Source organism: Dreissena polymorpha, chromosome 4, assembly GCF_020536995.1.
Source record: "Dreissena polymorpha isolate Duluth1 chromosome 4, UMN_Dpol_1.0, whole genome shotgun sequence".
NCBI lineage: Eukaryota > Metazoa > Mollusca > Bivalvia > Myida > Dreissenidae > Dreissena > Dreissena polymorpha.
The window spans coordinates 133,484,322-133,499,856 of record NC_068358.1 but is presented as its reverse complement, the minus strand read 5'-3'; the positions used below and the strand labels follow the sequence as shown (position 1 = coordinate 133,499,856).

General features: G+C 35.5%; 1 protein-coding gene and 1 long non-coding RNA gene across 2 annotated transcripts; one reads left to right on the top strand and one right to left on the bottom strand.

Annotated features, from left to right (window-relative positions):
- The first annotated feature begins 126 nt into the window (after positions 1–126).
- LOC127877932 (uncharacterized) lies at positions 127–10,538 on the top strand. The gene is made up of 3 exons (XR_008048670.1): positions 127–555; positions 2,659–2,836; positions 4,801–10,538. It is a non-coding gene; the product is annotated as an uncharacterized LOC127877932 (long non-coding RNA).
- A 1,776-nt stretch (positions 10,539–12,314) lies between these two features.
- Positions 12,315–13,996, bottom strand: LOC127878877 (uncharacterized). The gene is made up of 2 exons (XM_052425403.1): positions 13,721–13,996; positions 12,315–13,351 (listed from the first exon to the last, which is right to left on the bottom strand). The coding sequence occupies exons 1-2, from the start codon at positions 13,949–13,951 to the stop codon at positions 12,860–12,862; spliced, it is 723 nt and encodes a 240-aa protein (XP_052281363.1). The 5' UTR covers positions 13,952–13,996; the 3' UTR covers positions 12,315–12,859.
- Positions 13,997–15,535: the final 1,539 nt, after the last annotated feature.

Sequence of the window (15,535 nt, the reverse complement as noted above, 5' to 3'; positions counted from 1 at the left end):
AATAACGTATTTTTGTACAATTTATATTAGTTTATTTTGATTAAAATACCAGGACTGGTATATAACATAGAACTTAGAACTCTATTTTAGAACTTTTCTTTTTTCATCATTCGTAGTTGATGGTCCCTTTAAGGTGTTTACAGCTTGTTATTTTTAGATATCATAAAACCTTCTAACTTTTAACTTTAATAATATTTTATTGCATTTTTATGCCCTTGCCATGAAATTGCCCTGGGACCAAGAGGAAATTCAGGTTAAGTGAGGATTCCCGTTTAGAGGGGAAATCAACTATTTTGCTTTCAGTTGGTCATTTACATAGTCTAATGTGAAAAACTTTTCTTGGGTGAGGAGTTGATTTCCCAATGAGACATGTACAAAAATATATAAATATTTTGAGGTACATTTAACATTCCAGCTCTGAGCACTATTCAAAACGGAAGATTACCTAGAATTATGTCAGCAGAGCTAGTGGAGAAAGTATTCAATCAAGTGCTGCCTGTAGACAAGTACATCCAGGACCTAAGAAAAGGTCTTGACAGTCTTGGTCTTGTTCAGGTAAATAATATTGAATGTTGCAAATAGAAGTTCTGATTAGAGCAGTTAAACCAATGTACAGTGGATGAACCAACAGTTATTACGGTATACAAAACATGCTTATTAGTCCCCTGCCTGTTTCCAGAGGGGACTATAGTGTCTGTCGATGTCAGTCTGTCTGTCCGTGTGTCTATCCGAGGTGGTTTCCGGATGATAACTTCACTTAGGGCTGATGGATTTGTTTGAAAGTTGGTCTGTAGGTAGCTTAGGGGAAGATCTGGTGTGGGATTGCATATGGGGTCAAAGGGTCAAATATCTAGGTCACTGTTACTAAAAATAGAAATTTGGTTTCAATTAACATACATTAAATTCACATTCTTCAACTATCGTGCATGCTGTAACTGTAAATGCACAAATAACATTGTAAATCTAGCAGATGCTGCCGTATAAACACAGCTAACCTTCAAGTAATGCAGGTAGGTGATGGTAGGGGACATGTATTGCGTGCAATACTAACTGTAAGCTTGTTTAAAGTTAATTGTATGGCCCTTAAAATAAGTATAGGTGGGTTGTTGTTTTTTTCTCCATTTTTATAAGCCCAATGTGTGGTTTTGCAGACTACCACTTAAATGTCTTAACCAAACCCATATACATGACAATACCATTTATTTTATAACCGAAATAATATATCTTCATTCATGACTTTGTTATGAACAAAACGAGTGCTTCAACATAATGGAATTGTGCATTTGACCAGCGAAGAAGGATGATATATGTATTATTACAAAACATGTAAAACAATTAAGTTACCATTCAATTATTATATCCCCATAAACAAAGTTTAGGGGGGTATAAAGGAGTGCACTTGTCTGTCAGTTGGGCCGTTTCATGGTTTCCACTCAATAACTTGAGTTTGGTTTGACCTGTTGATGAAACTAGGATAGTGCCTTGTATCAAGACTTTGCTCGGGATTGATTTTGGGGTCCATCACAGGGCTTTTTTTCACCACTTTGGGAACATGACTTATACCCTTGAAATTAGTAATTTAAGCATCTTTTGACCACAAATTGGGAAAATATTAGTAGTATTAAAAAATTATGAAAATGTTGGTAACTTATCATAAAATAGAACGACATGAGCTGAAACCAATCACTAAAATGGTGATTTCAACCTACCAGTCCTTTTCTGCACTGAAAAATTTCATTATTTTTGAATTTTTAAAACTGAGGCTATCCATTGGGATTTTTTTACTCGATTTGGGATATGTTTTGCCATTGGAAATATGACCAAATAACGGCTATAAAATCAGCTGGAAAAAAGCCCTGCATCAGATTAAGGTCAAGGTCACCGTGGCTAACAATAGAAAAATGGTTTCCGATCAAAAATTTCTATTTCATATTAGATACCGTAATGAAACATGATTTAAAGGATGCTAATGACGAGACCTTGCCTCAGACTGCTTTTGGGGTCAAGGTCACTGTGACTTAAGTAAAGAGAGTTGATCCGTATCATGGTTTCCGCTCAATAACTTGAGTTTGGTTTGACCTGTTAACATGAAACTTGGTAGGATAAGCTTTTCTTTTTTTGTGAAGACAACATGCGGAATATTCTGTGTCAGTGTGGCATATGGGGGTATTCGTCTGGTCTGTGACAAAGCTCTAGTTGTACATTATTATCATGATGTACCAGTATAACTTTTTTTACCAATAGCATACAAAAGCATTTGGCCAATGTCCAGCATTTAAATATTGCAAATCAAATCCATCAGTTGAGTTGCCTTCTTTCTTGTTTTACAAAATCTTTAACACAATAGAGGGCAAAGTTTTGAACCCATGTGACTAATATGACCAGAATATATAACTCTTGACATTATCAGATTCTGGGTCTACAAATTGAATGTAGTTAATGTCATGTATCTTAATATAACAAAGTCAAATCCAGTCTTATGAGCACATTAATTTTATATTTTAAAACAATCATTCTATCATGAGTTATTAAGGGATATTATGGCTATCTTGTTTTTGGAATGTGTATATCCATTAAAATCCTGTATAGTTGCAATAGAAATTGCAGTTTGAGTTTAAGTTTTTGAACAGCAAGATTTTGCTGAACCTTCGTTTTCAGCTTGTTCAAGAACTGCCAGCTGTTATTCTCCTGTTCACACCTCAACAGTCGAATCCTTTAGCGGTGAAGATGTTGACACACCTATTGAACCCACAGTTTAGTGCTGAAGGGTCAAACAGAAGACAGAGAGAGAATTCCACATACACGTTGTTCATCAAATACATGCTTGAAGCTGCAAGTAAGTTCCATTCAGTGTTTATACATTCAATTGTGGTATGCATCCTTTTTGTATACACTAAAGTCTTAAATTGTGTCTAAATAGCTCCACTTTTCAAAGGAAAAGATTGTCAAACGCTTTTCAGAGCTCCAGATAAGGGCCGTACAGCCGTAAAAACGCCTTTTTTCATGAAGATTTACGCATTAATTTTTATAAACTGGACGTACAATTACGACTTTAATATCCATTTACGCATTTACGAACAAAATCTGGCCGTACCGATTCGTCTGCGTCAGCGCGGCGTGATTTGTTGGTCTCTAACCTAACGGCTTTTTTCGTTAATTTAAATTACCGAAAAGTTGTAGACTGGGTTCATATATTATTGTCTATTCTGTTGCGTGATTTCCTGTAACTTGTAAATCCGTCAAAAACAATATGTCTGCGCGCAATGGAATGCCGGCTTAACCGAAAGCGGTTCAGAACAACACTTTGTTGTCAAATAATGACTACATACGGTGTCGTCTAACCATCCTGACATTAAATCTGTAAACCCAGAAAAAGACATTGTCGCCCCGATATTAAACGATTTGATTGCATCGATGGCTTAAAACGTTAGAAAACACGATGGGAAACGGATGAGACAGTGAAATAAGTGTTCATTTACTTAGCTTACTAGTTGGCTTGTGTTTTCTTGTCAAGAAAAATAAAAGAAATAGTATAAGTCATGAGTTTTAATGTGAAGTTGGGTTTGCATCATAATTCAGAATGGAAAACCTAATACAGTAACTGTTTAAGAACTACATATATTAATTATAATTGCTGCAAATGTTTCTGTAAAGTCAGTTATGCACCCTTCAATATCCAAGAACACGGGTAGTACAGTACTACCTGTATTTTTGGATATGGTAGTACAGGTACTAATTGATTTTAAGCGTTACTCCTTTTCTTTCTGTCAGTGGCAGTACCGTTACTAATTTCACAAATCCTTATCTGGAGCTCTGGCTATTGTCAATTGATCCTCTTGTCTGTGTTTGGTAATGTTTATATTTATCCCCCAATTGCACAGTAGCAGTCAAAAGATATTTTGTTCATCTTCACAAAGGCAGGGTCATGTATATTACCATAGTTAAAGAGTTCAAATGTTCATAATGGTTATGTTTAATTTGAAAAAGGTCCATCTTTTAGAAACCAAGTAGTCTTGTCCAACGCATATTTTAGTACAAACTATGCTTGTCTTAAATGATATTGTCATCACCAGAGAGCATAATTTGGTACTTAGTATTTCAATCGCTATATTGCAGTTAAACACTCCAATTGCAAGCGAAATGACTACTTTTGTAATATATATTACACAGATCTTCTAACGATTATTTTGTTATTTTACTCTTGTTTGTGCATTTTATTTATAGTCTCAGTTGTGTACCACTATAAGCCTCCATATATACCCTCCTGTTAATTGTTCAGCAAGGTGTGTTTATTTGCTGGCAATACTTAAACTGCATTTTAAACTGGTGTGTGATGTTATTTGGCAGCCATATTATTTTCTGTGTAAACTATTCACTGGTTGACTTCCGGATTCATCAAACCTTGAACCTCCCCCAGTCTATACTGGGGGACATATTGTTTTTGCCCTGTCTGTTGGTGCAACAGTATATTTATGCATTATATGTCATACCTTTTAAACGAAAATTTTGCCCAAAACATTATAGAATAATTTCTGTAAAGCAAGCATTCAAATACTGTTAAAGCATGTTGGATGTTTTAAGTAAGTTAGCTTATTCCATTAAATTTTCAAGGTAAGTAATATTATGAAAATTTAAAATTTCTTAAATCATTCCTAAAAAGTTATTTCACATCAAAATCCCCCCCCCACACACATGATTGTAACAGTTGATATATCCTTAATATTGCCACTTGCAGAGTGGTAAGTGTGTATAAACAGTTTAACATTTACCAAATTATTTTAGTATTATGTATATCTTCAGGTGGAAGATGAGATGCTGTAAATCTTGGGAGCATATTAAGGTTTGCCACTGGTACAGAGGAGGAACCTGCCTTGGGCTTTGCTCTTCAGCCTTCCATTCAATTTATGGAAAGTGCTAATTTCCTGCCCACTGCAAATACCTGCATAAACAGAATGAATTTATCATTGCCAGATGAAAGTAATCCACTACCACTGCAAGAGGAACTGTTCAATTTGTTTGATCTAGCATTTTGTAACACATTCTTTGGTTTAGAATAAAAAATGACATTCACATATAATTATACCCCCATTACCATTGGTAATAGAGGCTATATAGGAGTCACTCTGTCGGTCAGTCGGGCTGTCACAAAATTTCATCCAATCTTCACCAAACTTGGTCACAAGTTGTATCTAGATGATGTCTAGGTCAAGTTTGAATATGGGTCATGCCAGGTCAAAAACTAGGTCACGGGTCACTTACTGCGTTTTAAACCGAAAGTTTGTCCGGACCATAACCATGTCATTTATCATTAGATTTCAAAATCACTTGGTACATTTGTTCACCATCATAGGACGGTGTGTCATGCAATAGAAGGACGTCGATGTCTCCAAGGTCAAGGTTACACTTTGAATTCAAAGGTCAAGTCGGTCGGTCTGTCTGTCCCAAAAATTTCATCTGATCTTCACCAAACTTGGTCAGAAGTTGTATCTAGATGTTGTCAAGGTCAAGTTTGAATATGGGTCATGCCGGGTCAAAAACTAGGTCACTGCGTTTTAAACTGAAAGTTTGTCTGGACCATAAGTTCATAACCATATCATTTATCATTAGATTTTAAAATGACTTGGTACATTTGTTCACCATAAGTGGACAGTGTGTCATGCAAAAGAATTAAGTCGATATCTCCGATGTCAAGGTCACTCTTGGAGTTCAAAATTCAAAAAAGGCCATAAATGAGCTTGTCAATGCCATAACTATGTCATTCATTGTAAGATTTGAAAATGACTCCCTACATTAATTTTGTTCACAGTCATTGGACGGCATGTCATGCAAAAGAATTCAAGAGTTCAAAGGTCAAAATGGCCATAAAAGACAATGGCATAATCATTCTTCCAAATCGCCATAAATTAGCTTCTCTTGTTTTGTGAAGACAGCGTGCAAAATATTCAATGTCACTGCAGCATTTTGGGGTATATGTCACGTCTGTGACAAAGCTCTAGTTGTGTATATGTATGTAGTAAAAAATGTTTTGAATGTAGTATGTGAGTTATATTGGTGTAATCAACATTTACTTTGTGAACCCTCAAGAGGCCAACCTTTTTTTGCAATCTTGAAACTTGGTCAGCACATTTGTCCCCATAACATTATTACCTCTCCTGAGCACTATAGCCCCTATGTAGAGCTTATGTGATAGTCCTTTGTTTTTTGTGCATATAGTCCTTTTTTTTGTGCATCGTCAATATATGCCATGTGAACGCTAGAGTCTACATTTTTGTCCGATCTAAATGAAACTTGGTCAGATAATTAGTCCCAATGATATCTGGACTCGGTTTGAAATTGGGTCATTAAGATGTCAAACACTAGGTCAAAAAGAAAAACCATGTGAACACTAGAGGTCAAATTTGATGCCTAATCTTCATGTAATTTTGTAATAATGTTTTTTTTAATGATAGGTTCATTGTTGGTTGAGCATGAAAATAAGCCTTTTTTCCATGAACATTTACAAATTTTACTGTATTGTAGTGTACACAATGTGTAAAGTATATCAATTCTTTGAATTTGCTTATTAGCATGTTGTTAATTATGTCTTATTTACATGCAATACATTTTGCTTGTTTACATTGTAAATGTGATGTTCATTTAAGTGTTGTCTGGGCTTGTTTCCTTCTTTTGCAGCAGCAAAGTATATTGACCCTTTTACCCAAGAAAAACTATGCTGTTTACCTTCAAATTTACTTTTAAAAACCATATTATCTCCTCAGTGGTAACTTTTCCTCATATTTAACATTTTGACCATTTCCCCTAATCAAAATCATAAAAATGACGTGTAATTTGGTTTTGTTCCTAATGGTATGTAACCCCATGTTCTTGTCATATTTTTGTGATATCTTTTTCATTGTTTAAAAGTTTTTTTTCACAAATTGTTACTTATGAGCTATTGTGACCTGTCTTTGTTGGTCGTCCTGTATCTTGTGTCAACCTATTTACTTAAACGACATCTCCTCCTTACCAGCTGGTCCAATATTAATTAAACTTGGCAAGAATGTTCCTTGCATGAAGCTCTTTTAAAGTTTTTCAAACAAAAGCATTCCATGAATAACTCTGGCTCTTGTTGCCATGGCAAGCGAAAGGAAAATTTAAAAAAAATCTCATCTGTTTTACCCCCACTACCATTGGTGTGGGGGGGGGGCTATATAGGAATCACTTTGTCTGTCTGTCCCAAAACTTTGTCCGGACCATAACTTTGTCATTAATCGTAATATTTTAAAATGACTTGGTTAATTTGTGCACCATTATGGGACGGTGCATCATGCAAAAGAAGTATGTCAATATCTCCAAGTTCACGGACACACTTTGAGTTGGAAGGTCAATATGCCCATAGACGAGTTTTTCTGGGCCATAACTATGTCATTTGTTGTGAGATTTTTAAATCATCTGGCAGGTTTGTTCACCATCATTACACGGTGTGTGATGCGAAAAAATTCTGTCCATATCACCAAGGTCAAGGTCACATTTTCAGTTCAAAGGTCATATATGGCCATAAACTGACCTTGTCTGGGCCATAACTATGTCATTCCTTGTGAGATTTGTGAATGACTCAGTGCATTTGTTCACCATCATTGAACAGTATGTCAGGTGAAAGACCAACACCGATATCTCCAAGGTCAAGGTCACACTTGCATGATAATAAATTATTCTTTAAAATAAAATAAAATTAGTTTCTCTTACTTTGTGAAAACAACGGGTTAAATATTCAGTGTCAATGTGGCATGTAGGGGAATTAGTTAGTTCTTCTTGTCTGAGTTATTGTCCTTTAAAGATTCCTATGTTATTACATGTTGTTAAGCGCAAGTTCTCTGAGCCTTACACATGTTCCATTTTTCAGCCACTGTTGTAGGTGTATTGCCAAAATTAGAGACAAAGCACATTCAGGGAGCATAACCTTTGTGGTCTGTGACAGCGACTTGTACTTGTAATTGCTTAGCATGAATGGCAATCTTTTGAGACAAGACCATACGGTGCAGGTAAAGACGTAATTAATGAGCTAAAGGTATAGTTCTAGCAATAACATGTTGCCCGTGTCCGTTTGAATGACTTCATGTGATATTTCTTTTGTACAACTTTGTGAAAGTATGCACACGAGCTGCGTTCATGTAATTGAGAATCTTATTAAATGTTTAGTTATTTGAGGTTAGTCTGTGTTACTTCATTTAGAAGCAAAATGAAAATGCCCAAGGAAATTATAGACAGCCAGCATGAGATATGTAATTATCCCCCGCCAGAGGCGGAGGGATATTGTTTTGGCGTCTGTCCGTCCGTCCGGAACACTTGTGTCCGGAGCAATATCTTGGAAGTGCTTTGGCGGATTTCATTAAAACTTGGTATGAGTATATATATGGATAAAACGATGATGCACGCCAAATGGCATTGTACACCATCTGTTAATAACGGAGTTATAGCCCTTTGTATATTGAAAAAATGCTTTTTACTATAGGCACTTTTGTGTCCGGAGCCATATCTTGGAAGTGCTTTGGCGGATTTCATTGAAACTTGGTATGAGTATATATATGGATAAGACGATGATGCACGCCAAATGGCATTGCACAACATCTGTTAATAACGGAGTTATAGCCCTTTGTATCTTGAAAAAATGCTTTTTACTATAGGCACTTTTGTGTCCGGAGCCATCTCTTGGAAGTGCTTTGGCGGATTTCATTGAAACTTGGTATGAGTATATATATGGATAAGACGATGATGCACGCCAAATGGCATTGTACAACATCTGTTAATAATGGAGTAATGGCCCTTTGTATAGTAGTACGTCATCCGTCCGATTTGCACCCATCCTTGAACAAAATATATGTTGCGGGGGATATCAATTCTACGAATTTGCTTGTTCTTCTTGAATCTTGCTCGATTCCTGTATGTACAGTGGGAATAGTTTGTGCAGGTATGTTTGATTATGCTGTTTTCTTCATGTTCATACTGTGTGTTTGTATGTGAACACAGTACATGCTATGTAAGTAGTTCTATGTGTTATTGTTATGTTCTTGTAACTAGATATGAAAACAAAATGATAAGCTGCATGAAACTTTTATTTACAAATTCAAAATAATCTCAATTGACCAACTGTAAATACATAATAGAGTGATTGAAATAATGTATCATATTTCTTTATTTTTTATTGCATTAGTGTAGGTTTTTTATACGCCCGTATAAAATACGGGACGTATTATGTGAAACCCCTTGGCGGGCGGCGGGCGGGCGGAAGGCATCACTTTGTCCGGACTCTAATTCAAATTGTATTCATCCGATCTTCACCAAACTTGGTCAGCAGTTGCATCTAGTTGATATCTAGGCCAAGTTCGAATATGGGTCATGCCGGGTCAAAAACTAGGTCATAGGGTCAATAAGTGCATTTTCAAAGGGGCCACTTTGTCCGGACTCTATTTCAAATTGTATTCATCCGATCTTCACCAAACTTGGTCAGCAGTTGCATCTAGTTGATATCTAGGCCAAGTTCGAATATGGGTCATGCCGGGTCAAAAACTAGGTCATAGGGTCAATAAGTGCATTTTCAAAGGGGCCACTTTGTCCGGACTCTATTTCAAATTGTATTCATCCGATCTTCACCAAACTTGGTCAGCAGTTGCATCTAGTTGATATATAGGCCAAGTTCGAATATGGGTCATGCCGGGTCAAAAACTAGGTCATAGGGTCAATTAGTGCATTTTCAACGGCGCCACTTTGTCCGGACTCTAATTCAAATTGTATTCATCCGATCTTCACCAAATTTGGTCAGAAGTTGTGTCTAGATGATATGTAGGTCAAGTTCAAATATGGGTCATGCCGTGTCAAAAACTAGGTCACGAGGTTACTTAGTGCATTTCAAGCATTTAGCATGGTGTCCGCTCTCTAATTGAAGTAGTTTTCATCTGATCTTCACCTAATTTGGTCAGAAGTTGTGTCTAGATGATATGTAGGTCAAGTTCGAACATGGGTCATGCCGGGTCAAAAACGAGGTCACATAGTGCATTTCAAGCATTAAGCATGTTGTCCGCTCTTTAATTGAAGTAGTTTTCATCTGATCTTCACCAAATTTAGTCAGATGTTACATCTAAGTGATATCTAGGTCAAGTTCAAATATGGGTCATGCCGGGTCAATAACTAGGTCTTGAGGACACTTTCAAGCATTGAGCATGGTGTCCAAAACCTTCGAACGGGCGTATCTTGTGACAGTTTGGCACTCTTGTTGCTAAATTATTTATATACAGCAACTTTTCTTGAGCCAGTAAATATCATTGGGGATTATTTCTTAGTAATTTTATATTTAGTTTTATTTTTTCAAATAAATATAGAGATAGGAGATAACTTTGTTAACAATGGAGCCAAAGATTTTTAAATGAAAGTGCTTTATTACTGTTTTGATTCCTATATTTTAGTTGTTTTCCATGTATGTTTTGTTTTATTTAAGAAAATTTGTTTTATTTGTAATTGAAAGTAAATAAAATAACCTGAGCAAAGTATGCTCATGAAACGCTTGTGTTGTTGTCTTAATTATGTCCAGCGTGTATGTAAACGTATTAGCTTCTGTCCACTCTAGATCTCAATGACACACTTTTGCCTCCATGGAACTTTGCTGGAACATATATCCCAATATCTCGGCTGAGTGTAAAACTTGGTCATGGGGGTCATAAACTAGGTCATTAGCTCAAATTGACTGGGTTATGTGGACGGGCTTGTTAACACTCTTGTACTCAACCTTGTTCCAAGCAAAGCTCATTTCAAATCCCTGCCATCATAAGCTATTTAACTTATGACAGCAGAATGGTTACTTTATCAACCGACATGTTAGTAATGTTTACTGTTTTGAGAAGTAATAAGTACATTAACTTATTATCCCCCGCCAGAGGCGGAGGGATATTGTTTTGGCGTCGTCCGTCCATCCTTCCTTCCGGCTGTCCGTCCGGCACTTTTGTGTCCAGAGCCATATCTTGGAAGTGCTTTGTTGGATTTCATTGAAACTTGGTATGAGTATATATATGGATAAGAGGATGATGCACGCCAAATGGCATTATACACCATCTGTTAATAACGGAGTTATGGCCCTTTGTATCTTGAAAAAATGCTTTTTACTATAGGCACTTTTGTGTCCGGAGCCATATCTTGGAAGTGCTTTGGTGGATTTCATTGTAACTTGGTATGAGTATATATATGGATAAGAGGATGATGCACGCCAAGTGGCATTGTACACCATCTGTTAATAACGGAGTTATGCCCCTTGGTATCTTGAAAAAATGCTTTTTACTATAAGCTTAGAGCTTTATCTCCATTAACACATGAGCCAGAGCCATGAAACTTGCCATAGTTGTTATCCCCCGCCAAAGGTGGAGGGATATTGTTTTGGCGTTGTCCGTCCATCCATCCGTCCGTCCGGCACTTGTGTGTTCAGAGCCATATCTTGGAAGTGCTTTGACGGATTTCTTTGAAACTTTGTATGAGTATATATATAAATAAGAGGATGATGCAAGCCAAATGGCATTGTACACCATCTGTTAATAACATAGTTATGGCCCTTTGTATCTTGAAAAAAGCTTTTTTCTGTGGCGAAGCTCTTATTTGGCGGGGGATATCAATTCAACGAATTTGCTTGTTGCACTAAGAAGCAGCTGAACTCCGTTATATGATTGAAATGGTGTTGACAAAAATAACACCGTATTTCCTCATTCACATCAACCCTCTTGACCTACAGTAGTTCATAAACGAGGAAATGAATGTAACAAACCATAAATATGATTATTTTTGTTATGCTTGTTAGTCATCAAATGGTGCAACCTTGAGGTATACATTAGTGGCGAAAAGTAGGTCACATACATTGAAGTGTGCTGGGTAAATGTCAGTTCCGACGGACGAACAGGCATGTCTCTGGAGCGGAACAATTGAAACAATTGACTAGCGTAATATTCCGTATTATCACGTGGTCAGTTTAATGAAAACTAGCCAATAAAAACGCTTAAAGGTATATTACACATGTTTATTATAAAACTATTCGTAATGGCTGTATAATATGGGGAAGCAAGGTATAGCATGTGATAAAAATAATGTGCAGGCGGAGTATGCTGAATTTGCACCTCCGTCATTATAAAATTGCTCATTATCAATTAATATTGAAAATGAAAATGTTACGTTGATAGCGCAAATGAAGGAAGTGCATTTGTATCTTGAAGTATAGATTTTAATACACTATAATAACCATAATTAAGTACAAAATATTATAAAAATGAATACTTGCGTTTTAGTAGATTAAATTAAGTCAATTTACATATCGGGGACTAAATAAATTGCTTTGATAATTGAAACGTATGTTGGTATAGATGTCACGAAAACACTTTCTGCAAAGGTTAAACGTCTATGAACAGGCCCCTTAAACTTCGCTTGGAAATCATAAAGCAGCTTGTAAAAATCGAGCAATCAATTGTGTTGTCATTCACTTACTATCTGTTTAGCTGTCAAAAAGATGTCTATGCCGTGATTGTTTGACCTCCAGTTTTGAGGACATAGCTCGTGGAGCCGTCGCATCCGGTTTTCTTCAACACTAATTTGAAGAGATGATAATACTGGCCTGTTGTCCAGGGACTCCATATCCTCATCAGACGAAGATTCTGTACGAGTGTTTGGAAGAATATCATCAACATGTGCTGATGGGTTGTCCATCATACCGGCCGTGTAAAGCCGCATTGGTGTTGAGTTCACTGTTCGTATTCGATGGTGATTCCATGCACCTTGCCAGGTGTTTAACCTTTCATTTATCTTTGAAATAAATACGTAATGAAGTGCAAACAAGTCTATTTCATTTAAAATGTCAAGCCGGCCATTGTCCTCTAATAAAAAAGTAAAATAAGTCATAAAAATAACTCAAGACTCCGTCATACACGTCCCTCCACAATCGTTCAATACGTTGATTGTGTGTACTTTTACCAGTGAGCATACTTCCACGTCCTGTCCCGCGAGCATTTATCATGAAGTCGGCAACCTTCATATTTTCACGGCCTTGATCTGATCTGACCCGGTCAGGAACTCCAAATTTCGAAACACCATCTCTGAAGCAATGCAAAACCGTCTCCGCTTTGTTGTTGTCCGTGCATCTAAGATATGTAACTAAACGACTGAAACCATCAATGCCGCCTATTATAACAAAATGCCATCGAATTAATTTATGGTTGCTGTCAATGTGCCATAAACAATTTGGAGCTGAAACGTTGTAAATGCGACGTCGTAATCGCCTTCTTTTTCGTGCACGAATTCCATCTTCGTCTAGGTGTTTCAGACACTGACGAAGCCTGAAACGTTGAACCTGTATAAGAAATAATACTTTATGTTGGTTTTATGCAAAAATGAATATGCTTTAATTTACTTCTACATTTAGCCAAGTGACTTATAAACAATAGAATTTTCTATGAAAAAAATCTAACAAAATTCTTATTTTTAATAGATTAAAGCGATAGCCGTTTCAGGTATGATTGTTTGGCACAAATCAAACTGTACTCTAAAACTAGTCTTAACAATTTAGTTAGTTTTCAATTGTTTGACAATACTTTATTGGAATCTGCACGGACAAATGTATCTGTTTATTTATAGACTGTCTACTAAAATCAATCAACAATGTACCGTATACGCCTTCAATTATAAAAAGATCTAGTTATGCATAGTAAAATCATGGTACCTTAATTCCTTTTTGAAGTAAAACTTTTCGCAGCATTTCTTCTCCACACCTAGGAAATTCAGTGATGGTCGTGGCAACAACAATGTTTAGTTCTTCTTCATCAATTTCTGTAAATGCGAGCTTTGACAAGCCAAATTGACCCATCTTCCGGAATAAGGTACTTTCAGAAACCCCAAGTGCAATACTAGTGTCCTTCACTGAATATCCGGCTTCGAACAATGTTTCAATCATGATACTTGAAATTTCAAAACGTATATTCGGACATCGTGTACTATCATTATTATGTGCCCACGGATTACTCCGGTAACAAACACATTCAACACGCAATTTCATGATAGTTGTTTTGTCATTTACACCCAAGTCGTACAGTGACATAAGTGATATGATGTCCGGTGTTATCTTCTCCTGTCTGAAGCGCCGTATCACTCCTTCTTCCACTCCAAGTCGCTCAAGTATCAAATCCATATCCATTGTTGTAAAATGATGCAGAACAAATTGTCTTCCGTGTGTAATAAAAGCTTCGTATATAAAATGTTATCGTTAATGATTTTTAACGTATTTTTCAAATTTTATCTGCATAAAAAGACGATATGTGTTTATATAATTACGATTTATGTTTATATAAAGGTCTTTTGCCTTTATATAAAGAAGTAATGCCTTTATATTATGGAAGTTTATTATATCTTTATATATTAATGCATTATCTGTGTATATTCAAATTATGTATTTATATATTGTGATTATGCATATATATAAAGGTTACAGGCATTCATATAAAGATCTTTTGCCTTCATATAAAGAAGGAATGCCTTTATATAATGGAAGATTATTATATTTTTATATATTAATGCTTTATCTGTATATATTCAAATTATGTATTTATATATTGTGATTATGCATATATATAATGGTTTCAGGCATTCATATAAAGATATTTTGCCTTCATATAAAGAAGAAATACCTTTATATAATGGAAGATTATCTGTGTATAATACATTTGTATCTGTATATTTTTACATTTTATCTATATATATTAATGCTTTATATGTATATATTCAAATTATGTATTTATATATTGTGATTATGCATATATATAATGGTTACAGGCATTCATGCAGAGTCAGATTGACGTAATATCACAAGTTTTGGTATTATAAGACAGTCAAGGCGTTCCATAACTACACATTAATAAAAAACATACCCATACATATTAAATCAATAATCAATACAAATAAAACACCATGTACTCAAACAACATTTTTAGAATACATACGTGCAAGACAAATAAAAAGGAACAAAATATTTTACACACTACAAATTAAAAACCCTATAGAAAACTCCAAAATCCAAAATAAATGGCAAGTGCTTTTTCGAGAACAAGAACCTAATTGGAAACACATATTTATCATGCCATATAAAGCAACTATTGATAGCACACTGAGAAATTTTCAATATAAATACGTCCATAGAATTATAGCTACAAATAAACATCTTTTTAAATGCAAATTATCTAACTCTAATTTATGTGACTTTTGCGGTGAAAACATCGAAATTATAGAACATCGTTTTTTGAGTGCAAACACATCCAGCCTATTTGGAACCAGTTAGCATCCTACTAGTTTCTTGAACAACAACAACTAAGCGTTAAACTATCCTATTTAAGTGTAAGTTTCGGAATTAACTCATTTAAATCATTTGAACGTAATAATATTGTGAATTTTATTCTTATATTGATGAAATATTTTATCTTTAACATGAAGTGCAGAAAACAAATACCACATTTTAATTGTTTTATCCAAAGTCTTAAACTTAAAA